Below are 27,839 nucleotides of genomic sequence, written 5' to 3' on the forward strand. Positions count from 1 at the left end.
ATTTAATTTAAGTAGTGTAACATCCATATATTATTTCAGTTATCTCTCTCTTTCTCTCAAACAATTGCTAGTTTTGGTCACATATATCACCAGTCCTAGTGTATTGTTTAGTGTAAACTCACTAAAACATTTTTATTGAGGATTATTACTAAACCAGCAGAAACCAGCATCTAAAAATGTATTTGGCAGATGAAATCTAGGCAGCAGTGTACATTCCAGACCACAATCCTAAGAACGAATCTCTTCTCAGAGGTGTAGAACCATGAAACACTATGTCAACTTGGGATGGAAAAGCTGCTTCACTGGTGAAACCCTCCCTTCTGGAATTCTTTATCACTTAAGAGAACTCCTCTAACCTAATGAATGCGACAAAACTTCTGTGTGTCTACAGCACCCACTCCACAGTACTTTAGTCAAGTTTATGAGGCCACAAGTAATGACCCTCTTTCCTTAGTAAGGAGTCTCATCAAGTAACATGTGCCGTTGACAGGACCTCCACTATGACTGTCATGCAGCACTTTTGCAAATGTGTACAATTGAAGTGAAGGAAGATTACAACATTGTTACTGTTTGGTCACAGCAGAAATCCTGCAATCTAGCACGTGACTTTCTAGTGGTGGGACTTTTTGTGCAAGTAGCCTTGAATAGAAGAAAGGGATTAGAGTCCCAGAAGGTACCTGTCCTATGGTAATGGATAAAATCCAGGGTTTCAGATATCCTTTAGAATGGGGGACCCTAAGCCACTTAAAAATATATCACCTGAGTAGAGCAGGACAGAGCTGAATTTTTATATAATATAGCTTTTGGTCATGCTGAATATAAAAGAGTGAAATTCAGTCCCTCAGTTCACATATGACGACGTGGGACTCGTGGACTGTTTCCTATTGATACACAGATACATGGAACCTTGGTCTGGACATGCGCTTCTGGAATTGTTTTCTGATGGACTTCTATGCTTTTTTTATAATTGAATGTTCTTCTGACCAATTGCAGAACACATCCTTCCGTTAGTGATTGTTCCACCTGGCTGCCATACCTATACACCTTGAAAATCCTCAGGCATTTGTGCCAAGAGGGGCAAAGCACTTGTTGGCTGTCTTTTTGTGATCATCGTGGGCATTTATGAAATTACAATACATCACTCAAATATATTTTCGTCTATTTACCATTTTGGACTCTTATATTTAGGATCACCAAGAGCTATATTCTATACAAATTCAGCTCTGTCCTGCACTCCTCAGGCCTTTAAGATTTTCATCTTTCTGGGTTCCATTATTTGAAAAATGTGTCCCATTATTGAGTGGAAGGAATTGTTTCTTCATTTCAAGGGAGGGTTTTCCTAAATAACCTACTGCTTCTAAGAAACATTTTTATTCCAAATCTCTTTATTTTTGGTTGGGTGTCTCACAATTGCTGGCTTTGGACATCTTGATGTTTTGTGGTAGCTACATCTTCTCTTGTATTCCTAACCTTAAGATTTGAAATAGTCCGCCCCCCCCCCCCCCCCCCCCCCCCCCCCCCCCAATACCTCTGCAGCACCACCACATGACTCTAATCACAGTTTCACTCTCCAAGGATCTGCCAACATCCGGCTATCTGTGATGCCATCTACTGCGCTGATTTCATTTAATGTTTTCAGTGCCTCATTAACACAGTTCTGGACCTATCCTAGGTGTTTTTCCAAATAACATTGTCAGTGAATCCAAAAGCAGATGTCCCGTTCTTAACTCTATAGGTTTATACCCTGTTGATGATGTTGCAAGAAGAATCTCTGTTGGATCCATACATCTTTATGTGGGGTCTAGGATTTGATTGACCCCTCGGCCTGTGGCTGTTGCTTTCTAATGCACCTGAAGATTACCAGAGAGTGGGAAGCCAAACTATTTTTGGCAACGGCTTGCTAAGGATACTCCCATATAGTACTTCTTCAAGTAGTTCACAGGACTAGGAACGAACCGCCGAAAAATCCTTCCATAACTAGCACAAACAATCTCACAAGAAGAAGTCCTCTTCCTTGCATAATTGGTCCTTCTCTGTGGACCATTCGGAGACTTGCCAATGCCAGTCCGGTGCTCATCAGACTTGCCAGTACTGTAGAAGAAGTCTGAGTTTTAAACTCAGTCAGCTAACCATTCTTAAACTGAGGCCCATCATCTGTCCATCTTAGATATGTTCAGGTTGGGTCCCAGTACCTTCTGGACCTTTCACAAGGCTAGTCGCAATTCTACAAGCTTTGCAACTTTCCTGCAAAAACTCTGGTCTAGGTTCCCTCAGCACTGTCTACGGGCACCATAAGAAGCGATGCACACAGAGCTGATTTCAGCGCTGCTTCCACCTTTAAAGTTAGCTGACAGTTTACAATTCTGGTGCCCTGTTATGGGTTTCGGGTATCTCAATATAGACCATGTTAGAAATTGTGTTTCTTTCAGCAGAGGTATGCACCCTGTCCAAGAAGGAACCACAGCCGTTGTCTGTATAAGTCAGATACACACTAAAAGTTAACCTTTTCTCAACTACTCTGGTAGCTTGGCACAGAGCAGTCAGAGCTAACTTAAGAGACAATGTGTAAAGTATTTGTGCAGCACGTCAAACAGTAACAGTGAAAAAGCCACAAAAAGACCACACCAGCTTAGCAAAAATAGATTATATATATATATATTTTTTTTTTTATAAACAACTTTATTAGTTTTGTAACAAGACGTACACTAAGTGGGTCACAACCGCGCCCCTCCGGGCATGGCACCAAACAATATCGCACAAATGACTGAGGCACATGCTTGACAGTAATCAGGACAATCAGTGATAAGGCACCCCACAGTAAGGCCCCTTTGACCCAGCCCCTGAGTCCCCACCCCAGGCAGCCACCCATTTCCTCCACACACTCTCGTATTTAGCCGGGCACCCTCTCGCTTAGTACACAAGTTTTTCACGCTGGGCACACCAGTCCACTCTGCAGCACCACTTCGCTATTGTCGGCGCTACCTCCGCTTTCCAGCCAGCTACAATTTCTCTTTTGTCCACCAAATAAGCCACCCCCAAAAAGGTCTGCTCAGCTCTGCTGGATCCCACTCCCTCCATGACCACCAATAAAAGCAGCAATGGGGCCGTGTCCACCTCCACCTGCAAGACCTCAGAAATTTCTGTCACCACTGCCTGCCAGTAGGACGCTATGCGTGGTCAGGTCCGCACCATATGATAGAAGTCGGCGTCAGGGCTGGTGCAACGGGGACACTCTGTGTGGGGCCAGAGGCCCGCCTTATGTAGCCTCCACAGGGCCCAACCACTCCTCCCACAGCTGTCGGAGTTTGTCCAGTGACTGAGCTGTGTTGGTGACCAGAGAGCGGTAACTTCCCCCGACCCCCCCCCCCCCCCCCCCCTGACCCCCCCAGGCCGCCCATCAGCACCTTGGCCTCCATGGGACTGAACTCGGGGAGGACCATGCCAGTCCAGACATGCATGTGTAATGCGTGCCGGAGTTGCAGGTAGTTGTGAAATTGGGTCTTGCTAAGCGAATACTGCTGTTGAAGCTCCTCAAAGGACCGCATGTGGGACCCCTCCCAGACGTCACCCAGTAGTGAGATTCCTATAAGGTCCCATTTTTGAAACCCCTCTAATGCAGAGACCTCCCCCCAACCATCTCCCCTGCCACAGCGGGATCTGCTGTGTGAGACGGTGCCACCAACCCGTTACCCTCTGAGCCTCCCGCCAACCCATCAGCACCACCCTGGTCACCTCTGGGACCACACGAGGCATAGGGCTACTGTAAAGCACTCCGAGTAATTCAGAAAAGCCCATTGTCAGGAGTTCTAGCTGGTACGCAGGGTCAGACCAGCCCACCCCCCCGCCAATCCAGTCGTTTATCACTAGCAGGTGCATTGCTAAGTAATAATAGTAAATGTTAGACATCCCCACCCCCGCCTTCATATACATCTCTTTGACAGGTGCTAAGAGCCAACCTGGGCCGGGTGCCACACCATAGAAACTGTCGCGCTGCGGCATCTACTTCCCTAAACCATCGCCGAGGCATGGAGTAGGAGTAGTTCTGTAGCAGGTAGAGGAACCGGGGCAGTACCATCATTTTATATAGTGCTATTCTGCGCAATAAATTGAGGGGTAGGGTCTGCCATCGTGGAAGTCATCTCTAATCCGTCGAGTGAGTGGCGAAACATTAAGTGCCCAAGCCAGCTCGGACAACAGAGCCAAAGGTAATTTCCAAATACCAGAAGCTGTTGCGCTTGATAGTGATGTCCTGCTGCCAGTCGAAGCAATCCATAGCGGGGCGCAGTGGCACCAGCAGGGATTTACCGGGGTTAAGGATCGGGCCGGAGGCCTCAGAGAACGGTCCCAGGATCTGCAACGCCCGGGGCCCACTGTGGGCTGGGTTGGCCGGGAATAGGAGCACATCGTCTGTGTAAAGCGCCACGCGGTCCTCTTGCCCTGTGGACCAAGACCAACCGTCAATCAGGGGATCCTCCCGTATGAGCTTCACCAGAGGCTCCATCGCCAACTTGAAGAGGAGGGGGGACAGGGGGCACCCCATTCACCTGCCCCCGTGCTATCAGGTTAGAATAAAGGAGTTTCACTAGGGCACCAAACTTGGGACCAAACCCGTTGCTCAACAGCACCTGGTCTAGATATGTCCAGTCCAACGTGTCTAAGGCCTTTTTGAAATCTAGTAGTAGCGCCAAAGGAGGGATTAAGAGGCCTCGGTGGGCCAATGCCACATGTAATCGCCTAATGCAGTGCCTGGTACTTCTTCAGTGCATAAGGCTGCACTGATCTGGGTGTATCAACGCGGGCAGCGCCCTCTTCAGTCCGCTTGTGAGGATTGTGGACAGTATCTTAATTTCAGAATTGAGAAGCAAAATTAGGCAGAACAATGTTGTGATGGGGGGTTGGTCTTAGGAATCACCACTATGGTGGCTTGGTCCAGGCCCGGAGGAAAGGCTTCCTCGTACATGGCAAGCAAGTGAGGTCCTAGGATGTCACTATACTTGCTGTAAAGTTCTGCCGGGAAGCCGTCGGGGCCTGGATTCTTACCTACAGCCAGCATGGAAATGGCTTACCTAACTTCCTCGAGACCCACGGGCTCATCGAGGCTTTGCCTCTCCATCAATGAGAGTCTAGAGCTAGAGACATCCCCCAGCAGGGGGACCTCCCTCTCCAACTGTGGCCTGGGCTGCTCCTCGTAGAGTCTCGCATAATAAGTGGCAAAGCGCTGCGCGATTTCGCAGCGCGTCTTGGAGCGGACCCCTGACTCATCAACAAACTTGAGGATGACCCTATTAGCCGTACACGCGGGCTGCTGAGGCCCGCCACATATGTTTCACCGTTTCGAGAACCGAGTGCCTAATCTTCTCTCTAATTAGGGTTAATTGCCTTGTTATGGAAGCATGCGCAGAGACAGCAAGCCGACGTTCGAGTCGTAATGCCCTGGCCGGAAGTTCCGACACCTTGAAGTAGCGTGCACGCTCACGCATGCACAGGAGATGTTTAGCCTGCCCCCGGAGGGTAGCCTTGCAGGCATAGATTATATTTTTATGAGCAAAATAAGACCACAGTGACAAAAGTCCAATAAATAGAAGTTGAGATATGACATTTCGAAGAATAAATGTGCATGTATCGCTTTGACGCAATAAGCGCCTATTGGCATATCTGGTCGCGCTGGACCAGGACAAAATCGAGTTCAGCACGCCTGCATTGGAGCACAGGCTGGCTACAAGTCTCACACAGACCCGCTGAGAAACAGTACCTTAATCCTTGTCAGCACGAGATGCGTGATGATCCCCACGTAGTTGGGGTTATGCTGAATATCTCCACGCATCTGCAGCAATTCGACAGTTCCGACTGTGATGCGGCAGTTCCGACTGTGATGCGGCGGTTCCGACTGTAGCGTTTCCGAATGTGATACAGCAGAATAATACACACTGAAGGGGGCAATGCTAGATCTTCTCCATGCAGTGGCGGCAATTATTTTGTTCCGAAGCAATGGTTCCGGAGACGGTGTGGCATTTCTGAGTGCGATGCAACAATCTGGTCCTGCAACAGCACTGGTTCAAGGATCCCGCAGCAGGCGATGCATTGGTTCCGATTGGTGCAGCGACATTGATGCGCAAATTCTGGCAGATGCAGCAGTTTATACTCACTTCCACGGGCCCTCGGATGAATTGGCACCACTTGGCAGAGCATGACTTGCAGGAAGCAAAGTCCAGGTGCTGTTTATAGATGGAAGGAAATTCTTTGATGTCCCTGAGACTTCAGATCGTGAGGCAACCCAGCAAGTCCTTGGAGTCACTTTGCTCCTGTGTTGGAGAGATTCAGGTGCAGCCCTGCTCACTACCAGGCAAGTAAGGCACGTAGGTCAGCAGGTCAGCACAGCAGAGCAGGAGTACAACAGACTGAAAGTCCTTTCAGCAACACAGCAGTCCTCCTTTCTTGCAGAATGTCCTCAGTCCAGAAGTGCGCAGAGGCCTTCCCTTCCTGCCCTGACTCCAGACTCACTACAGGGGGCGGTATGCAGCTCTTTGGGTGTGGCAGGACACTCACTGGCCGGGATGCCCCATCAAGATGTTGATGGCTTATCTGTTTCACCTAAGCTTACTTTTTGTGTGGCTGTCTAGAGGGATTGCACAAGTCCAGCTGTCACCCCACCCCAGTTGTGTATTTAAGACGGGTAGTAGGCACAAAATAGCAAAAGCAAGAACATGCCATCTTTCTAAATGTAGCATTTCCAGAACTGCAATTTAAAATCTGACTTCATCATAAGTTGTGAATTTAAATTGTGAATTCAGAGACACCAAACTTGAGAAATTTATCTCTTCCAGCTTGAGACTTAAACACTCATAAGATGTAACAAAGTAATCCCAATGCTATCCTATGGGACAAATAGACCTTGCAGTAGTGAAAGCTTTTTAAATACAATGTACACCTGTGGGTCACTTAGAGCCTACCTTCGGGGTGGCTTTTATGTATATAAAGGGGAGTGTTAGGCCTGGTAAGAGGTTTATCATGCCAGTTCGAAGTGGCAGGGTAGACTGGATGGACTGGCTCTGCAATGGCAGGCCTGGGACATGGTTAAGGGGCTACTTAAGTGGGTGGCATTATCAGTGCTGCGGGACCACTAGTAGCATTTACTTTTCAGCCCCTGGGCACATGTAATGCACTTTACTAGGAACTTTAAAAAAATTAAATATGCCACTTGAGTACGAATCAATGCAATGTTGCAATATTTTAAAGGAGAAAGCGCAAGCAGTGATAAAGTGCATAGAGTCCTGAAGGCAGCAAAAAGCAGGTCAGAAAATGGAAGGAGGCAGGCAGAAAGTTGGGAGGAAGACCACTTTAAGGTTGTCGGATCTAACAGATAATTTGAATGCTGGCAATCTCCTTCCATGGAATTCCATAGAAGTCACAAGCTGACTTTAAACTACAAAATGGAAGTGGCCTTGACAAGTTGACAGATGCGGGGGGACTCCTTGCCCCACAAATCCCCCTCAAGAAGAAGTCTTGTTACTTTACCGCTCTGGTACTAAAAGAGGGGGAAGCACTGGAATTGCCCACTGCTAAAACGAAGTCCAGCATCCTGACTGAAATCTTTTATCTGCCATCAGTTGATTCACAGGCATTGCTGCATTTTGAGCCAGACCTAGCTGCCAGGGGAAAAAGCCCTTTTAAAGTCTTGCAGTCCACATACAAATTTCACAGCGCGTTATGCCAGCGCATGCAACCCAAATGTTTGATGTCACAACCTTCATAGAAGAGTTTGATGTTACAAGCATTAACTGCCATTTTAAATCCTAAATCCTTTCCTCTCTACTCTTCTAGATCGTGAATCTAAAATTCTTGACTCCATCAGCAGGAGACTGTGTCGGGTAGGCTAGGCCTGCACACTGCACAAGTCTCCTTGAACTGTCCCTCTAAGCGTTGTTGGATCTGGCTGAAATATTTGCAAACAATCTCCCAGATGACCTCAAGGACCCCTTCTCCCATCTGGTTAGCACTAGTTTGGATGCCTCCTACCAAATAGTCCATCCTTCTTTCTTCCTCAACATACCAAGAAAGTGGAGAGCTTCCATAGGATAACTTGTACCTCAACGGTACAGTATCTTACTGCATTTACTACACAAGAAAAGAGTGGGCAGGCAGCTCTGCGGGTTTAGACAGGGCAGAGGAGAGCAAGGCAATCACTAGACCTACAATTTTACATTGAATCACTTTATGTATAAAGATCTGGTGCACTTTGGATAATAAGGGTCTTCTACCTGGCATTTGGGATCACACTGTGGGGGAAATGACAGCTCCTGTTTTCTTGCCAGGTATTTGCTGTTTATCAGACGACTACTTGTTTCACTCTGTATACGTTTGCAAAGCATTACAGTCTCACTGCTCAGATAGCAGGTGATGTAGATCTTGCTTGGGGCAGTGTTGTTTAAGTTCTGTGGCTAACCAGTATTGTAGAATCCCACATCCTATGCATTCATAATGTGTGAAATCAGCAGGATTATGAATCCTTTAGAAGAGAACGTTTATCTGTAGTTCCTGTACTTTTGATGGATACTTTCTTCCTACAGATTACTCATGTAGTCCTTCCTTAATCAGTGCCAGGGTTAATAAGATCCCAAGGTTTGAAAATGTGTTTTTGCAATTTTTCTCCATCATAAAAGTTTTTTGTTCCTATGCATAGCTTGATGGGTCACTGAAAACATCAAAGAACTGATGTTAACGTTGCTAACTGTAACCAAATATTTTCACATGAAGCTGGATGGACCTGTAATAGGAAAAAGATGGCCATCTCACTCCATGTCCTTATGAACATTGCTTCCAGTCCAAGACTTATTCTGCAAATCAAATAATTGGAATCAGATGGGTTAGTTTATTTAGATCAAGGGATGCAAACCAACACTACCATAACCAGAATGCATTAGGGTGCGACTCAAAAGCTTAGGAGTGGAGAAGGCATCAGTCATGACATGGGTTGAGGTGGTCACCTTAAATTGGATCTGTATGGTGCGCAAAAGCTATTGCTAGGGCAGAAAGGTTTCTGGATGCGTTATAGCGCCAGGAGCATATTCATAAGGTGGAGAGTGTTTGGGACGACACATAATCCATTACAAATATATTTTGGGAAAGTAGCTTTTTCTTCATTTCCCATATGTTTTATTCCTTATGATTTTCTGTTTTGACAAGTTATAGAAAGGAACAGGCTGGAGCAAGTTTGATTTATGTGAAGCTACTGGGCAAATAAGAGCTTGCGATTGTTAGAAGTTTTATCTTGCAGCCTGTAGGCAATACCTTGGGTTGTGGCTTTGCTAAAATACCACTCACACATGCTCGCTGGAAGCGCTTTGGGAAATTTCAGTTTTGTGTACTTCTCCACTCCCAAAAATGAAATAGAATACTGAAAATTAATAAGGTGTGCATCAACATCTTGAACACCTGCTAGTAATTAATAGTGGCATTGTTCCATTTTTCAGGGTAAAGTCACACCAAGGTTTTTTTTTTTTATTTTTTATTTTATTCGTGCAATGTAATTGTGGTCTGTTTTACAGCATTTATATTGTCTAAAATGTATGTTTTATACCTTACTGAATGCCCACCATCTTTTTATACTTAAAGTAATCAAACAGCACATGCCTCCCCTACTTATATATTGCTAATGTCTTGTTCTGAAACATCAAACTATCCATCTTGCTGTATTATGTTTGATTGCCCTGATCGACAGCTATGAAAAGTAGCTTGTTTCTTTCTTCCTCTTGAACCAAAGTTCCTACAGATGAAGAAGATCTTGTGGAAGAAAGCACAGACCGCCCTAGGAAGAAACAGAAAACGGAGCAATTGGGCTTAACAAGGGTAAGGAAGAAGCACACTCTGCGAACATACCTTAAGCAGTGGTGTCTCCCCAAGACAAAACATTAGCAACTCTAGGCTACATCTTTCTCCAGCAAAAACACATTCAGCTTTAAAGAGAAGTGCAGGATTAAGAGTTATGCTTTGTGGTTAGACCAGCCGTCTCCAACCTTTTCTGTAGTGAGAGCTACTTCTGATTAGTGAAAATCATTGTGAGATACTGAAGGCAAAGCAACTCGCGCATTGTGTCCAGACGCCCCCGCACTCATCTTAATTTAGCTTAAGTCTAATGTCCATAGAGCCAGATACTATGGTTTGAACAAAATACTTTGACAAGGGATTCTATAACAGGGCTGCCATGTGTGTCAGTGAGAGCCTAGTCTTTGGGGTTGTATGAACATGCGTGCATCTGAATGCGTTATATGTGTGTGTGACAAAGGGACTGTGTTGCATATACTTGTGGCACAGGAATACCTTTTACCATATGTGGCACTGTTACATATATAGCACAAGCATACAACAATTTTTTTTTTAATGGGAGAAATTTAAAGTGCAGAAAAATGTTATGCAAAAATGTTCAGAATATGGAAGTTTTTCTGCACTTGAATTTTCTCCCACTTAAAATAGTGGCTGTATTTTTCACTTACAAATATGCCACTGTTTCAAGAAAATTAAACGGAAGAATTACCTTTGTTTATATGGATTCCATATAACTCATTTCAATTTTCTACCATTTCAAGTGTCACATTTAAAAACACCAGGCATCCTGCTCCGAGTGGCCTCTCGACATGGTGCTATATTTATAAAAGAAAAATACATTTGTGTAAATTGGAGGAATTTTAAGTGAAAAAACATGCTTCATAAAATATTAAGGTATAATTCGCTTAAATCAAAACACAATGTTTCATGGAAAAGGTTTTCTTCGCGTGAAAATTTTCCCATTTAAAACAAATTACTATTTTTCAGTTAGAAGCATGTCACGGTGTCTACTGGCCACTGGGAGCAACAAACTGTGCCTGTAAATGCTACACTTCGAAATGGGAGAACATTAAAAGGAAGAGTTTGTCATTCAAGTGAATTTTCATTTTAATTTTCTCACATTGAAAAGCATTCAGAAACATCATTTTGTTATCACAATGGAATGTTATTCCAATGCTGAGTCGACAAGTGCTTTTATTTACGAGGTAAATACTTCAGTGCCTCACCTTTGTGTCCCAGTCTGGCCCATAAATCTGATTGAGCATTGCTCATTATCAGACTCTATCTGCAGCCTGATGATGATAATGTAAAGAAAACACAGCTTTCCCTTAACTTTACAAGAAAAATGTGACCCTGTATTTATTAAAAAAATTAACTTAAGGCTTTGAGCTATGCTAAAGGTGTCTGGAGCTACTGGCACCTCACGGTTGACTGGTTGGAGACTCCTCGGTTAGACCTTCGGACAAAACCAAATACACATGCAGTCAAACAGCTCAAATGAAAACCTTGCTATTTGTGCCACTGAGAAAAGAAATGGTCTTTAGGGTGCTTGGTAGACATCATCAGACTACTACACTTTTCTTGAGCACAGCTCGGTTTTGAGAGCAAACTCTTTTGCTGTATTTATATATGATGTTATTCGTTTTGTTTTTGTTCTAGACACCTGTTGTCACCTTATCTGGCCACAGTGAGGCAGTTTCCTCAGTGCTCTGGTCTGACACAGATGAAATCTGCAGTGCATCCTGGGATCACACAATCAAAGTGTGGGATGTCGAGACAGGGGGCTCAAGATCCACACTGGTGAGCTTTCAATTCATTGTGCATGAGAAAAAGTCTGTAATAATCAGTCACCCTTGGTAGAAGCATTCACACTCTGCTCGCCTCATTTGGCAATAAATGCTGGGGTGTTTTCTCACGTATTGACTTGCCAAGGAAGTCCTGCTTCCACCACCTGTCAGGTCAGCTTATGTTTGATTTTTGCACACACATGGATTCAAGATAGGGTGGCCTGTAGGGAACTCGAAAGATTCACTGACTGGCTCAGAGCATCTGAAAAACCACTGAAGCTATCACTGGCTGGTTCTTAAAGGTCTTTTATTGGTGTGGTTAATGGTGATCCAGAAATATTAATTTCTTATCCCTCGTTTCTTTCTATAGACTGGTAGCAAAGTTTTCAACTGTATATCCTATTCACCTATGTGTCGACGCCTAGCATCAGGAAGCACCGACAGGCATATCCGGCTCTGGGACCCACGCACCAAAGGTGAACAGCCACCTCCTAAATTTACTTTGGGCATGTGACTACAATGATAGTGGTGTCAACATTCTTGGGATGTTGATCCAAAGTCCTAATGGAGGTATAAAGGCAAAATCTAAGAGTTATAACTACCGCCATATACCTTTAAGGGCATTGGATTTCTACAAGTTGTTACCTTTGTTTTCAAGTAATCATTTTCTTTGCCTAGTTCTGGGTCTCTCGAGCTTACTTGCTTCTCCATTCTTGACTCATTTCCTCATCTTATTTAACTGTTTCTGGTTCCTTCCCTCATTTGTTTGTTTTGTTGTAACTTGTTTTATTATCCTTGAAATAACTTTTTCAGTTGAACCCCTACCTAAGCAGTGTTTCACCAATAGACATTTCTGCATTTTTGGGAAAGGTCTGAATTATACTGTTTTGCACTTTCTTTGTGATGTGTGTTACAGCTTAGAGGAGTCATGCATTGGCAGCTATCTTGATGTACTCCAGAGTGGGAGAGAACACCATGCGATTTCCATTCTCCTGTGTGTAATGCTATGTAGGCATTTATAGTGCTCAGTGGCAACCTTAGCTTGCTTCATAGCGCTGCAGAGAGGAAGGGAAGGTACTGAGAGTGAGAGTTGAAGAGTATGGTGGAGTCAGAGGAAAAGAACATGACTGAGTTGCTTGCAAAGCAACTACATCTGCAGAGAAGAGTAAACAAACTAGTATGTAAAGGAACAGATACAAGAATCAAATTTGATGTTATGTGCTGTTGGTTGCTATGTATCACATTTGTGAGACATATACAGCACTGAGAGAAATAGTCATCACTTTATGTTGACCATGGTGAGGCACCTGCCATGAGCTCAGTTGTGATTATGTATGTAGCACGTGTGGCTGGAGATTCACATGCTGTGCATACTTCTGCAGTCTGATGTTGGGCTCCGACATTACAACTTGTTTTTGATTGAAGGAGCTTCGAGTCACAGGGTGTGCTGTAACATTTTCCATTATCCGCAATGAACGTGGCACCAACTCTGCTATAGATAGGTTTTTTTCCACCATCAAGTAAAGATGTGTTCAGTACTGCCTCTGAGACCAGCACGAACCTTGTGGCTTTTTCGGGATTTTGAACCAATCACAAGGGGCCCCTGCACTCTGTCTGAGGAGCATACAGCTTTAGTTTGGAGTGCTTAAAATATTGTGAGCTCTCCTGGATTCATGAATTCAATATCCAGGAGACTTACTGCAATTTTTTATTTTTATTTTTACGGTTGAGCCTGTGAGTGCATGTGCTAGCACATGCGTATCGCATGTGAGACACTGTTGTGTTCAGTAAAGAGCTTGGAAGCCCGCCTGTCGTTCACCGTTTGCTGGTTTGCGTCAAGGCATGTCTGGTATCATTTCCATTCCTCTGTGAGGAGCAGGGATCAAGCACTAATTGATTGCAACTTAATTAGTGCCCGACCACTGCCCCCGACAGGATCGAGGTAGTATCTTCCGTTGCCCCGCAAACAAAAGGCTTGTGACTGGCAAATACATTCCCAGCAGGACAAAAAAATTGCCAAGTTTTATTTTTTAAAGCCAACTTTTATTTTTATTTTGTTAAGTCGTCTTTTCTCAGTTTCCACTCGTTTTTTGTTTTGGCTCGTGGGTGCTGTTGTCAAAAGATGACACTTAACTTGTTTGAAATATGCGAGACCCATTGCATTACAAATTCTTGTTTAATATTGCTGCCCTCTAGGTAGCCCTCCACAAAATTAAAAGCCAATAAATCTTGCCTATGCAGGAGTTATTGGCTCTTCTAATGTGTGTTAGCCATGTTGTACTCTAGTGTGTCTGCTGTTAAGCATGGCTAAAAGTTAGTGGTGTAGAAGAGAGTGGAGCGGAAGGCTGTGGAGTGTTGTGAAGGAGTGCCAAGCGGGGTAGAGTGGAAGGTTTGAGAGTGGAGTGGTCTAGAGTGTCATAAGGTGGGGTGGCATGGTGTGGAGTAGTGTTGTCAAGTAGAGTGAAATAACGTGGCATAGAGGGAGTTGCATAGTGTCGTAGAATGCAGTGGCATAGAGTAGAGAACAGAGTTATAGAGTGGAGTGGAATAAAGTAACATAGAGTGGAGTAGAGTGGAATGGCATAGAGCGGAGTAGGGTGGAGTGGCGTAGCATGGAGTAGAGTAAAGTGTGTCATGGAGTAAAGTGGCATTGAGTGGAGTAAAGTGTTGTGTCATAGCTTGGATTGTCATGTTGTAGCATGTCGTGGAGTGTCATAGAGTTAAGTGTTGAGTGGAGTGGCATAGAGTGGAGTTGATTAGAGTGGATCAGTGTGTCATAGAGAGAAGTGGCGTAATGTGGAATGTCGCAGAGTGCAGTGGCATAGAGTGCCCTAGAGTGGAGTAGACCAGTGTGTCATACAATGGAGTAGAGTGGGATTTCATAGAGTGGAGTGGCATAGAGCGAAAAAGAGTATGGATGGTGTGGTAGCACTCTGGCTATACGGACAACACATTTTAAATTGAAATGACCATTGCATTTGCACAGACATACAGTCTTACTGATGAAACTATACAGTGTGCAATGATAATGTGTGGAAATGGCATCACCTAGTCTATTGATTTGTTTTCATTGTATCTCATATTTGTTTCCAGCACTTTCATTTGTGCTTTCCTAATTCTGATATGTTCTGAAATACTTGCACAGTTAATTTACAGACATTTACATTTTGTGTGCTAGAAAAAAGTATTTCCTTTCACAACCCCAGATTGTCAGATAAATGATCTCACTTGTAAGTCAGAGGAAAAAAAAAAAAGTATACACTAAGCTCCCTTGGAAGACAGAGCCTAACATTTGACTTCTGTCTTTGAATGCACAGCAAATCTGACACGATAAGAACAAAATTGAAAGACCTGTTTACAAGAAAGCGAGCACTCATGGAATAATAGAGTAAACAAGCTGTGCTCCTTTGGAGGTACAGAGACATACTGGACAGCCTAAAACAAATAAAGCCAGCAAATATAAAGTAAGCACATTTGAGTTACAAATCACCAAGCCAGTGGTAAGCATTGGGCCGAATACATTCCCAGGAAAGCTTCCAGAATGTCCCCAAGATGTCAAGATGTCTTTGGCAAACCAAATAGGCTTTGACGTAAAAGTGTATGGTGGCGCTCTGGCCCCTTCAAGTGGTTTCGGGGCTTCCTTCAAATCTATATATCAATATAGTTGAAAATGGGTGGACTGTTCTCCCAAATGAAAACACTTTTTTGTAAATTCTTTTTTTTAATGGGGGGTAAGAATGTGTGTGTGTGTGTGCGCGTGTGTGTATGTATATATATTTTCGATGGCATGTGTTGCTGCAGATACTCATGCTGTGCACATGGATTCTGACATCTAGTGTTGGGCTAGGAGTGTTACAAGTTGTTTGTCTTCAAAGACGTCTTTTCGAGTCACGGGACGTGTTTCCTTCTCGCTCTGACATTTCGATTCGGAAAACTTTCATTTCGTCAGTATTGTATCGATCAGGTTAATAATCTTCCATCGACACAGCAGTACCGTCGGGAAACAACTTTGTTCCCACTAGTCAGGCCGACCACATGGAGAGCCTCATGGATGGGACTCCATTCCGATTCTGCCCTCTGTGCCAAGCGAAGTACCCATACACAGACTAGCCTCTGGTTTGCAACCTCTGCCTTTCTCCAGACCATTGGGAGGAAAACTGTGAGGCCTGTGGATCCTTCTGATCGAAAAAGACTCTAAGAGACAGAAGAGCAAGAAGGCTCGAAATGGCGTCGAAGAGCGGAGAACATTTTGACGTAGAAGAAGAACTGCAGACAGCGGTCTCAGTCTGAGATTCGGAGTTGGAGCAGGAATCTGAGGGAGACAGACCAGTCACAGCTGGCCAGCATGTGAGTACGTCTGCCCCTGCACCCTCACATAAGAAAAAACAGAAGACCTTGGGTACACTACTACCGGAAGGCCATGGCTTGGCCTGAAAAAAGACTGTCGGTGACCGACCCTCCAGTTCGGCACCGAAAAAGGCCACCCCTCCGTAAACCACAGAGTCGACAAAAAGCTCAGTTTCAGACTCCAGTAAACACTAATTTTCGGAGTCGAAAATAAGAAAACCTGTTTCGGAGCCGAAACCTTCCTCATCCTTTTCGATCCTGAAAAAACACACTTCGGAGCTGAAAAAACAGCATATACAGAGGAACACAAACTTTCTAAAAGACTTAAAGAAAGCCACAAAACCTCTGAGGAGGAGTCGGAGATCGAACCAATACTTCAAATTATGGATGAGAGGCAATCCAGGATCCACATAAAGAAACAGGGAGAATTATCTCAGCACCTCCTTTAAAAACAAAGAGGAAGCTAGCATTTCAGGTGGAATTGGACACTATGCAGCCCCCAGCTAAAGTGCCAAAACAGAAAGAGAAGACAGCACCTCCTCAGTCTTCTCCTCCTCATTCTCCGCACTTAACTACCTCTCCTTCGCCCACTCATTCATATGACTCACAACAGGACACTGTTGATCCATGGGATCTTTATGACCCTGATCCCATCCCAAGCAATGATCCAGACAGCTACCCCTCTAAACCATCAACAACGGAGGATACTACTGTATATAACCAGGTCATAGCTAGGGCTGCAGCCTATCATGGGGTTACAATGCATACAGAACCACTAGAAGAGGATTTTTTATTCAACACATTATCCTCAACTCATTCTAGGTACCAATGCCTCCCGATGCTCCCAGGCATGTTAAAATATGCAGATAAAATTTTTAATGAGCTGGTAAAAGCACGCATTATAACACCTAGAATAGAAAAGAAGTACAAACCTGCCCCTTCTGACCCTGATTATATCATCCATGAGGTACCACCTGATTCTGTTGTAGTTAGTGCTGCCAGGAAGAAAGTAAATAGTCAGTCCTTAGGAGATGCACCCCCTCCTGATAAGGGAAGCAGAAAATTAGATGCTGTGGGGAGAAAAGGGTTGCGTCCCAAGCAGCAAACCAATGGAGAATAGGAAACTCACAAGCACTACTAGATTGTTATGATAAAGCCCATTGGGATGAGATGCAAGATATAATACAGCATCTCCCCAGAGAACACCAGAAAATAGCTCCACAGGTAGTGGAAGAAGGGCAAGATATCACAAATAACCAAATAAGATCTGCCCTAGATGCAGCTGGTACAGCTGCAAGGAGTGTCAACACAGCAGTCACTGTCTGTAGACATGCATGGCACCGATCTTCTGGATTCAAGCCAGAAATACAACAGGCTGTGTTAAACATGCCCTTCAATAAAAAACATATTTTTGGGCCAGAGGTAGACACAGTCATAGAAAAGCTACGAAAAGACTCCGACACAGCTAAAGCAATGGGTGCACTTTATTCTACACCATATAGAGGGTCATTTCGTAAACCTCAATTTCGAGGTGGTTTCAGACCACAGCTCTCGGAGGCATCAACCTCTGAAAACAAAACCAACTTACCAAACACAGAACCAATGAGGTGGTTTTAGAGGCACATATAGAGGACAATACTCCAGAAATAGAGGAAAATACCAGACCTCTAAACAGCCTGCAACACACCCAAAACAGTGACTTCCCTCACTCCCTTCCACTCTACACCTCTCTCCGAAGGGAGGGGGGGACAGGGGGGCTGAAGGTCTCTGATAGGAACAGGAGTTTATTCACTATACTTTCTAATTCCAAAAAAAGATGGCACCCTCTGGCCAATATTAGACCTCAGGCCCCTCAATCTTTACATCCTGTCAGAACATTTTCACATGGTAACTTTACAGGATGTCATCCCACTGTTACAAAAATGAGATTTTATGACAGCCTTAGACCTCAAGGATGCATATTTTCACATACCCATCCATCCTGTCCACAGAAAATACCCCAGGTTTGTCATTCAAGGAACACACTACCAATTCAAAGTGTTACCCTTTGGAATAACAGCGCAAAGGGTATTCATAAAGTGCTTGGCAGGAGTGGCAGCTTAACTAAGAAGACAACATAAACATGGCTTTCCATATCTAAACAATTGGCTAATAGAATCAAGCATTCGTACACAATGCCAAAATCATACACGTTATGTAATACAGACCTTACACACACTAGGTTTCTCAATAAACTTCCAAAAATCACACCTCCAACCAGCACAAATACAACCGTATTTAGGTGTGATACTAAATACTCAACAAGCTCTAGCATATCCGAACACACAAAGGATACAAGCTTTCCAAAATATAATTCCACAAATACAACCAAATCAACAATACACTGTAAGATTTCTCATGAAAATTCTAGGAATGATGGCATCCTGCATTGCAATTGTTCCACACGCAAGATTAAACATGCAGCCCTTACAACAGTGCCTTGCACAACAATGGTCACAGGCACACAGTCAACTCCAAGATCTAGTGTTGATAGACCGCCAAACATATATGTCCCTTCAGTGGTGGAATTCTACCAATCTAATCACAGGGAGGTCATTTTAGGACCCTGTACCTCAGACCATAATTACAATAGATGCATCAATGATTGGTTGGGGAGCTCACCTAAACAATCACAACATTCAAGGACAATGGGATGTCAAACAGAAACAGCTACTCATAAACCACTTGGAGTTATTAGCTGTCTTTCTAGCACTCAAAGCCTTTCAAACTCTTCTCACTCAGAAGAATGTTCTTATCAAAACAGACAACATGACAATCATGTATTATCTCAACAAACAGGGCAGGACACGTTCATCCCAACTGTCCCTTCTAGCCCAAAACATTTGGAACTTTGCAATCCACAACCAAATTCATGTATTAGCACAGTACATCCCAGGGATAGACAATAAGTTGGCAGATATCCTCAGCAGAAATCACCAACAAACTCACGAATGGGAGATTCATCCTCAAGTACTTCAAAAGTGCTTTCAAAAGTGGGGAAAACCAAACATAGACCTGTTTGTAACAAGCGAAAACACAAAATGCCAAAACTTAGCATCCAGACACCCACATCCCCTATCCAAGGGCAATGATCTATGGATCAATTGGATCAATTGGTCAGGGATATTTGCGTACGCTTTTCCCCCTCTCCCACTCCTTCCGTTTCTAGTCAACAAGTTGCGTCAAACTTCACTCAACATGATACTCATAGCACCAACATGGGCACGTCAGCTGCGGTACACAACATTACTAGATCTATCGGTAGTACCACACTTCAAACTCCCATGCAGACCAGATCTGTTGACACAAAACAGAGGTCAAATCAGACATCCAAATCCCAAGACACTCAATCTAGCAATTTGGCTCCTGAGGTCATAAAGTTTGGATATTTACAACTCCCATCAGAATGTATGGAAGTTATTAAACAAGCATGAAAACCCACTATTAGTGCTGTGCAGACAAATGGAAAAGATTTGTATATTACTGTCAATCTAAAAATATAGACCCTCTTACAGCATCAATACAAAATATTGGATGTTATTTACTTAATTTACAAAAATCAGATTTAGCATTTTCTTCAATAAAAATACATCTTACTGCAATTTCTGCATATTTACAAAATATACAACATAGCTCTTTATTTAGTGTTCCTGTCAGTAAAGCTTTCATGGAAGGCTAAAAACGGATCATTCCACCCAGAACACCACCAGTTCCATCTTGGAATCTAAATATAATGCTAACAAGACTTATGGGTCCACCATTTGAGCCAATGCACTCGTGTCAAATTCTATTTCTAACATGGAAAGTTGCCTTCCTAGTGGCAATTAATTCTTTATGAAGAGTAAGTGAAATATAAGCCTTTTACTCTTGAGGAACCTTTCTTCCAAGTAGACAAACATAAAGTTGTACTAAGAACAAATCAAAAGTTGTATCACCATTTCATATTAATCAAACAGTGGGACTGCCAGTCTTCTTTCCATAGCCAGATTATGTGGCAGAAAGAGCTCTACATACATTAGACATCAAAAGAGCTCTAATGTACTATATAGACTGAACTAAACCATTTACAAAGACTAAACCACTATTTGTAGCTTTCCAACAACCACATACAGGCAATCCTGTATCAAAACAAGGTTTAGCTAGATGGATTGTAAAATGCATCCAAACATGCTATATCAAAGCAAAAAGACAGCTTATAATTACTCTCAAAGCACAGTCTACAAGAAAGAAAGGTGCAACAATGGCTTTTTTTAGGGAATATACCAATGGCTGAAATATGTAAAGCAGTTACCTGGTCATCACCACATACATTCACTAAACAGTACTGTGTAGACTTATTATCACAACAACAAGCCACAGTAGGTCAAGCTGTACTAAGAACATTATTTCAAACAACTTCAACTCCTACAGGCTAACCACCGCTTTTATGGGAGGAACAACTGCTCTTTAGTCTATGCACAGCATGTGTATCTGCAGCTACACATGCCATTGAATGGAAAATGTCACTTACCCAGTGTACATTTGTTCGTTACATGCACCCTCTCACCTCCCCAGAAGCCTTTAGGCGTTTAAGTTGAACAAACACTTGTACATATGTATATATATATATATGGAAAACAATCTAACATGGAGTCGATGCCCATGCGCAATGGAGCCGAAGAGCAGGAGTCACTCGATCCCGTGTTTTTATTGTAGGAAGTTGGCTCTGGATATACTATCTCAAAGTAAGAAATAGTGTGCACAGAGTCCAAGGGTTCCCCTTAGAGGTAAGATAGTGGCAACATTAGATAACTCTAATGCTCTATTTTGTGGTAGTGTGGTCGAGCAGTAGGCTTATCAGAGGGTAGTGTTAAGCATTTGTTGTACACACACAGGTAATAAATGAGGAACACACACTCAAAGACTTAACTCCAGGCCAATAGTTTTTATATAGAAAAGTATCCACAAGTTCAAGATTTGAAGTAAATACATAAACTACAAGGTATGCCTCACAGGTAAGTTAGGAACTTTGAATCAGAGCAATATCATGTACAGTTTTTGTTAAAATGGCTGTTTTAAAAGTAGACCGTGCAAAAATCGGCAGTTCCTCGGGGAGGTAAGTATTGGTTAGATTGTGAGGTAAGCAAGACAATTACAAGTCTCAGTTCTTAGGCATAGGCAGCCCACCTTTTGGGGTTGAAGGCAACCCCAAAGTTACCACACCAGCAGCTCAGGGCCGGTCAGGTGTAGAGGTCAAAGAGGTGTCCAAAACACATAGGCGCCTATGGAGAACAGGGGTGCTCCGGTTCCAGTCTGCCAGTACCTGCGTCCTCTGGGGGCAGACCAGGGGGGTTTTGTGGAGCACTGGGGGGGACACAAGTAGGCACACAAAACACACCCTCAGCGGCACAGGGACGGCCCAGTGCAGTGTGCAAAGCAGGCATAGGGTATTGTATAGGAAACAATCGAGGGACCCGGGTTTCACTCTAGCGGTGCAGGAAGGCACAGGGGGGGCTTCTCGGGCCAGCCACCACCTGGGCTAGGCAGAGGGTCACCTGGGGGTCACTCCTGCACTGAGGTTTGGTTCCTTCTGGTCCTTGTTACAGGCAGTCGCGGTCAGGGGGAGCCTCTGGATTCTCTCTGCAGGCGTCGCTGTGGGGGTCCAGGGTAGTCGTCTCGGGCTACTCACAGGGTTGCAGTCGCCTGGTAGTCCTCCCTGTGGTGTTTGTTCTCTGGATCTCGAGCCTGGGGCGTCGTGTGCAGAGTGTGAAGTCCTCTGAGGCTTCAGAGGTCGCTGGTCCCTGTTGGATGCGTAGCTGTTGTAGTTTATCAAATCAGGAGACCAGCCGGTAGGGCTGGGACCAAAGCAGTTGTCGTCTTCCGTCGTCTTTGCAGGCTTGCAGGTCAGCAGTCCTTCCTAGTTCAGGTTGCAGGAATCTGATTTCCTGGGTTCTGGGGTGCCCCTAAATACTAAATTTAGGGGTGTTTTTAGGTCTGGGAGGGCAGTAGCCAATGGCTACTGTCCTGGAGGGTGGCTCCTCACCGAGGGGAGGGGGGCACATCCCTCATCCTACTGGGGGAATCCTCCAAAACTAAGATGGAGGATTTCTAAATGCAGGGGTCACCTCAGCTCAGGGCACCTTGGGGGCTGTCCTGACTGGTGGGTGACTCCTCCTAGTTTTTCTCATTATCTCCTCCAGCCTTGCCGCCAAAAGTGGGGGCAGTGGCCGGAGGGGCGGGCATCTCCACTAGCTGGGATTCCCTGTGGCGCTATAAAAAAAGGGGTGAGCCTTTGAGGCTCACCGCCAGGTGTTACAGCTCCTGCAGGGGGAGGTGAGAAGCACCTCCACCCAGTACAGGTTTTGTTCCTGGCCACAGAGTGATAAAGGCACTCTCCCCATGTGGCCAGCAACTCGTCTGGTTGTGGCAGGCTGGCAGAAACTGGTCAGTCTAACACTAGAAGTCGGATTGGTATTCAGGGGGCATCTCTAAGATGCCCTCTGGGTGCATTTTACAATAAATTCCACACTGGCATCAGTGTGCATTTATTGTGTTGATAAGTTTGATACCGAACTTCCCAGATTTCAGTGTAGCCATTACGGAACTGTGGAGTTCGTGTTCGACAAACTCCCAGACCGTATACTCTTATGACTACCCTGCACTTACAATGTCCAAGGTTTTGCTTAAACACTGTAGGGGCATCGTGCTCATGCACATATGTCCTCACCTGTGGTATAGTGCACCCTGCGTTAGGGCTGGAAGGCCTGCTAGAGGGGTGACTTACCTATTCCACAGGCAGTGTGAGGTTGGCATGGCACTCTGAGGGGAGTGCCATGTCGACTTAGTCTTTTTCTCCCCACCAGCACACACAAGCTGTGAGGCAGTGTGCATGTGCTGAGTGAGGGCCCCCCAGGGTGGCATAAGACATGCTGCAGCCCTTAGAGACCTTCCCTGGCATCAGGTCCCTCGGTACCAAGGGTACCAGTTACAAGGGACTTACCTGAGTGCCAGGGCTGTGCCAACTGTGGAAGCAAAGGTACAGTTTAGGGAAAGAACACTGGTGCTGGAGCCTGGTTAGCAGGGTCCCAGCACACTTTCAATCAAATCTTAGCTTCTGCAAAGGCAAAACATTTTTATATATATATATATATATATATATATATATATATATATGTGTGTGTGTAGTACTGAGTGATATTCACAATGGGTAGAAACTAGCTTCCCATCCTGGTTCTCCTTTTGTAAATATTCATCAAATACAGTATATCTGTATTGCTTATCATCCTGAATCCCAGTAAAAAGCCAGCACTTGCACATTTTTAGGGCATTTAATGTGTGTAACTTGACTTAAAGACTTAAATAGTCTATCAGCGTTTTCTACATTTTACTGAGTTGTTAACTTTCATTCCAAAGACATATTGGTGGCATTTCCATAGCCACTGGGTCCTCGTCACTCAATTAAGACATTGTTGACTTTTTTTCCCCAGTTCTTAGCTTTATTGTTTTGCTGCCAATCCCATAAGAGCTCTACCCCATGTCCTGCATGAGCGTGGCATGTCATTTTCACATACTCCGGAAACGCATGTTTTTTTAGAATGGAAAATGTGGTCACTACTTTGTTCCCGTGAGTTGTTTTTAACTTATCTTGTTTTATGTTGTTTGATTAGGCCTCCCCACTCAGGTTATGATTCCAACATAAGATGTCAGTTATTTCTTACATAGGCAATAGGAGTAGAGTTTTTTTACTCTCATAGTGAGGTTTAGGCACAACAAACAGGTCCTGAAGAATTTCCACCTTATCTGTATGACTGTATTAGGCAATAAACATGTTGGCCATGACTAGGAGTCCTGTAATGTAGGGATTTCCCACACACAGTTCCAGAATATCTACATCTCAATTACAGTGGTAGACATAAATTTAGTTGTTGGTAGGGAACCAGATCATTGTTTTCTGTTCTTCCCCCTTTTTAACCGTGGCAGGGGTGCCAAGTTGTATTAAAGAAAGATAGATAGTTTTCTTGGGCACCTTTTAGCCAAGTTTCAGTTTTTCCAGCTCCTCTCACATCCACTCACTACCGGCATTCTTTCTTAAAAACATCTCTGGCAAAGAACCCTCTGGTAGGCCCCGTCAGGCACTGCAGTGCTGGCCTGTAGGAAGTTGGCTCTGTATGCACTATTTCAAAATAAGGAATAGTATGCGCAGAGTCCAAGGGTTCCCCTTAGAGGTAAGATAGTGGCAAAAAGAGATAATACTAATGCTCTATTTTGTGGTAGTGTGGTCGAGCAGTAGGCTTATCAAAGGAGTAGTGATAAGCATTTGTTGTACATACACACAGGCAATAAATGAGGAACACACACTCAGAGACAAATCCAGCCAATAGGTTTTGTTATAGAAAAATCTTTTCTTAGTTTATTTTAAGAACCACAGGTTCAAATTCTACATGTAATATCTCATTTGAAAGGTATTGCAGGTAAGTACTTTAGGAACTTTGAATCATTACATTAGCATGTATACTTTTTACATAAAACACAATAAGCTGTTTTAAAAGTGGACACTTAGTGCAATTTTCACAGTTCCTGGGGGAGGTAAAGTATTGTTAGGTTTCACAGGTAGGTAAGTAAGTCACTTACAGGTTTCAGTTTTTGGTCCAAGGGAGCCCACCGTTGGGGGTTCAGAGCAACCCAAAAGTTACCACACCAGCAGCTCAGGGCCGGTCAGGTGCAGAGGTCAAAGAGGTGCCCAAAACACATAGGCTTCAATGGAGAGAAGGGGGTGCCCCGGCTCCGGTCTGCCAGCAGGTAAGTACCCGCGTCTTCGGAGGGCAGACCAGGGGGGTTTTGTAGGGCACCGGGGGGGGGGGGGGGACACAAGTCAGCACAGAAAGTACACCCTCAGCAGCGCGGGGGCGGCCGGGTGCAGTGTGCAAACACGTGTCGGGTTTACAATGGTTTTCAATGAGAGATCAAGGGATCTCTTCAGCGTTGCAGGCAGGCAAGGGGGGGGCTCCTCGGGGTAGCCACCACCTGGGCAAGGGAGAGGGCCTCCTGGGGGTCACTCCTGCACAGGAGTTCCGTTCCTTTAGGTGCTGGGGGCTGCGGGTGCAGGGTCTTTTCCAGCCGTCGGGAAATGGAGTTCAGGCAGTTGCGGTCAGGGGGGGCCTCGGGATTCCCTCTGCAGGCGTCGCTGTGGGGGCTCAGGGAGGACAACTTTGGTTACTCACGGTCTCGGAGTCGCCGGAGGGTCCTCCCTGAGGTGTTAGTTCTCCACCAGTCAAGTCGGGGTCGCCGGGTGCAGTGTTGCAAGTCTCACGCTTCTTGCGGGGAGTTGCAGGGGTCTTTAAATCTGCTCCTTGAAACAAAGTTGCAGTTCTTTTGGAGCAGTGCCGCTGTCCTCAGGAGTTTCTTGTCTTTCTTGAAGCAGGGCAGTCCTCAGAGGATTCAGAGGTCGCTGGTCCCTTGGAAAGCGTCGCTGGAGCAGGGTTCTTTGGAAGGCAGGAGACAGGCCGGTAGGACTGGGGCCAAAGCAGTTGGTGTCTTCTGTTCTTCCTCTGCAGGGGTTTGTCAGCTCAGCAGTCTTCTTCCTCTTGTAGTTTCAGGAATCTAAATTCTTAGGTTCAGGGGAGCCCTTAAATACTAAATTTAAGGGCGTGTTTAGGTCTGGGGGGTTAGTAGCCAATGGCTACTAGCCCTGAGGGTGGGTACACCCTCTTTGTGCCTCCTCCCAAGGGGAGGGGGTCACATCCCTAATCCTATTGGGGAATCCTCCATCTGCAAGATGGAGGATTTCTAAAAGTTAGTCACTTCAGCTCAGGACACCTTAGGGGCTGTCCTGACTGGCCAGTGACTCCTCCTTGTTGTTCTCATTATTTCCTCCGGCCTTGCCGCCAAAAGTGGGGTCTGTGGCCGGAGGGGGCGGGCAACTCCACTAGCTGGAGTGTCCTGCGGTGCTGGAACAAAGGGGTGAGCCTTTGAGGCTCACCGCCAGGTGTTACAGCTCCTGCCTGGGGGAGGTGTTAGCATCTCCACCCAGTGCAGGCTTTGTTACTGGCCTCAGAGTGACAAAGGCACTCTCCCCATGGGGCCAGCAACATGTCTCGGTTGTGGCAGGCTGCTGGAACCAGTCAGCCTACACAGATAGTCGGTTAAGGTTTCAGGGGGCACCTCTAAGGTGCTCTCTGGGGTGTATTTCACAATAAAATGTACACTGGCATCAGTGTGCATTTATTGTGCTGAGAAGTTTGATACCAAACTTCCCAGTTTTCAGTGTAGCCATTATGGTGCTGTGGAGTCCGTGTTTGACAGACTCCCAGACCATATACTCTTATGGCTACCCTGCACTTACAATGTCTAAGGTTTGGCTTAGACACTGTAGGGGCACAGTACTCATGCACTGGTGCCCTCACCTATGGTATAGTGCACCCTGCCTTAGGGCTGTAAGGCCTACTAGAGGGGTGACTTATCTATACTGCATAGGCAGTGTGAGGTTGGCATGGCACCCTGAGGGGAGTGCCATGTCGACTTACTCGTTTTGTTCTCACCAGCACACACAAGCTGGCAAGCAGTGTGTCTGTGCTGAGTGAGGGGTCCCCAGGGTGGCATAAGATATGCTGCAGCCCTTAGAGACCTTCCCTGGCATCAGGGCCCTTGGTACCAGGGGTACCAGTTACAAGGGACTTACCTGGATGCCAGGGTGTGCCAATTGTGGAATCAAAAGTACAGGTTAGGGAAAGAACACTGGTGTTGGGGCCTGGTTAGCAGGCCTCAGCACACTTTCAATTCAAAACATAGCATCAGCAAAGGCAAAAAGTCAGGGGGTAACCATGCCAAGGAGGCATTTCCTTACATGGCCTGACGAGGAGCATGGCCCGATGATTAAACATTTCACCCAATGGTTCCTGTAAGACTATTGCATGTGGTGACTGCAAATACCCACTACCCTTTTTGGAGCTGGGAGCCCTTTCTTTTGGAACAGTGCATCTTATTGCATTTATAGGTTGACATTCTCTCCACACTAGTTCTAGATGGACATTGTAAGGAAAGGTTTCCAAACATCCTGCGTTTACTCCAACACCAGTTTCCCAAATGGTTCCCTCCTGGGCAGGTATGAATGCAGGGTTCTGGTATATGAGGATGGACGCATAATCCCTTTACCTCTTAATGTCTCATCCCATATTGACATTAGTTATGTCGGAAATTTATGCAAGCCTAGTTTCATGACGTTTGGGAAGCCATAATATATCCCAGATTGGCCTATTCATCATGGCCTGATCCACAAACTGCTTCTGCTTCGCCACGGCTTGCAACAAGTCAAATGCAATCTGCAGTTGAGTGGCCATTATATATTTCCTAAGATTGGCAAGGCTGAGCCAACCTCAATTGCCATGTCAACATGTAAATGTCAATTGTATGTTAGCATGATGTCTTCTGATTATCCCTGTAAGGGAGCCTTTGGATAGATCATGTAAACTCTGAAAAATGTTCGTCATTGTTACTTTAATTCTTCCCAGCCACAAATGAGCATTGGCTGCAACCTGTGAACGTCTTCATTTCTCTAAATAGTGCCAGATCGTTCAGTCAATCAGTACTTTTAAAGCGTGGTTTATTATCCATGGGGTCTCAAGGCACTATTGTGGACATGCTGATCACTTGAAGAGCCAGGTCTTGAGGTCCTTCCTGGAATGGTTCAGTAATGCGGCCTGTCTGAGGTTGAGATGGAGAGTATTCCGAATCTGGGCTGCGAGGTAGGAGAAGGATCTGCCTCCAGCTGTGCTTTTCCTGTTTCTTGGGATGGCGGCGAGAGCGAGATGATAGAATCTGAGTTGCCTGGTGGGAGTGTAGAAGGTCAGGCGGTGGTTGAGGTAGTCT

At 45.0% G+C, this 27,839-nt stretch overlaps 1 protein-coding gene across 1 annotated transcript in view; it reads left to right on the forward strand.

Annotated features, from left to right (window-relative positions):
• The window catches only part of WDR12 (WD repeat domain 12), a 247,164-nt gene that overhangs the window by 157,523 nt on the left and 61,802 nt on the right, over positions 1 to 27,839 (forward strand). Inside the window, exons 8-10 of the mRNA XM_069226036.1 lie at positions 9,761 to 9,846; positions 11,482 to 11,622; positions 11,980 to 12,085. Coding sequence (XP_069082137.1) covers positions 9,761 to 9,846; positions 11,482 to 11,622; positions 11,980 to 12,085 — 333 coding nt within the window. The remainder of the gene's footprint in view (positions 1 to 9,760; positions 9,847 to 11,481; positions 11,623 to 11,979; positions 12,086 to 27,839) is intronic.

The sequence above is a fragment of the Pleurodeles waltl genome, chromosome 3_1, assembly GCF_031143425.1.
Source record: "Pleurodeles waltl isolate 20211129_DDA chromosome 3_1, aPleWal1.hap1.20221129, whole genome shotgun sequence".
Lineage (NCBI taxonomy): Eukaryota > Metazoa > Chordata > Amphibia > Caudata > Salamandridae > Pleurodeles > Pleurodeles waltl.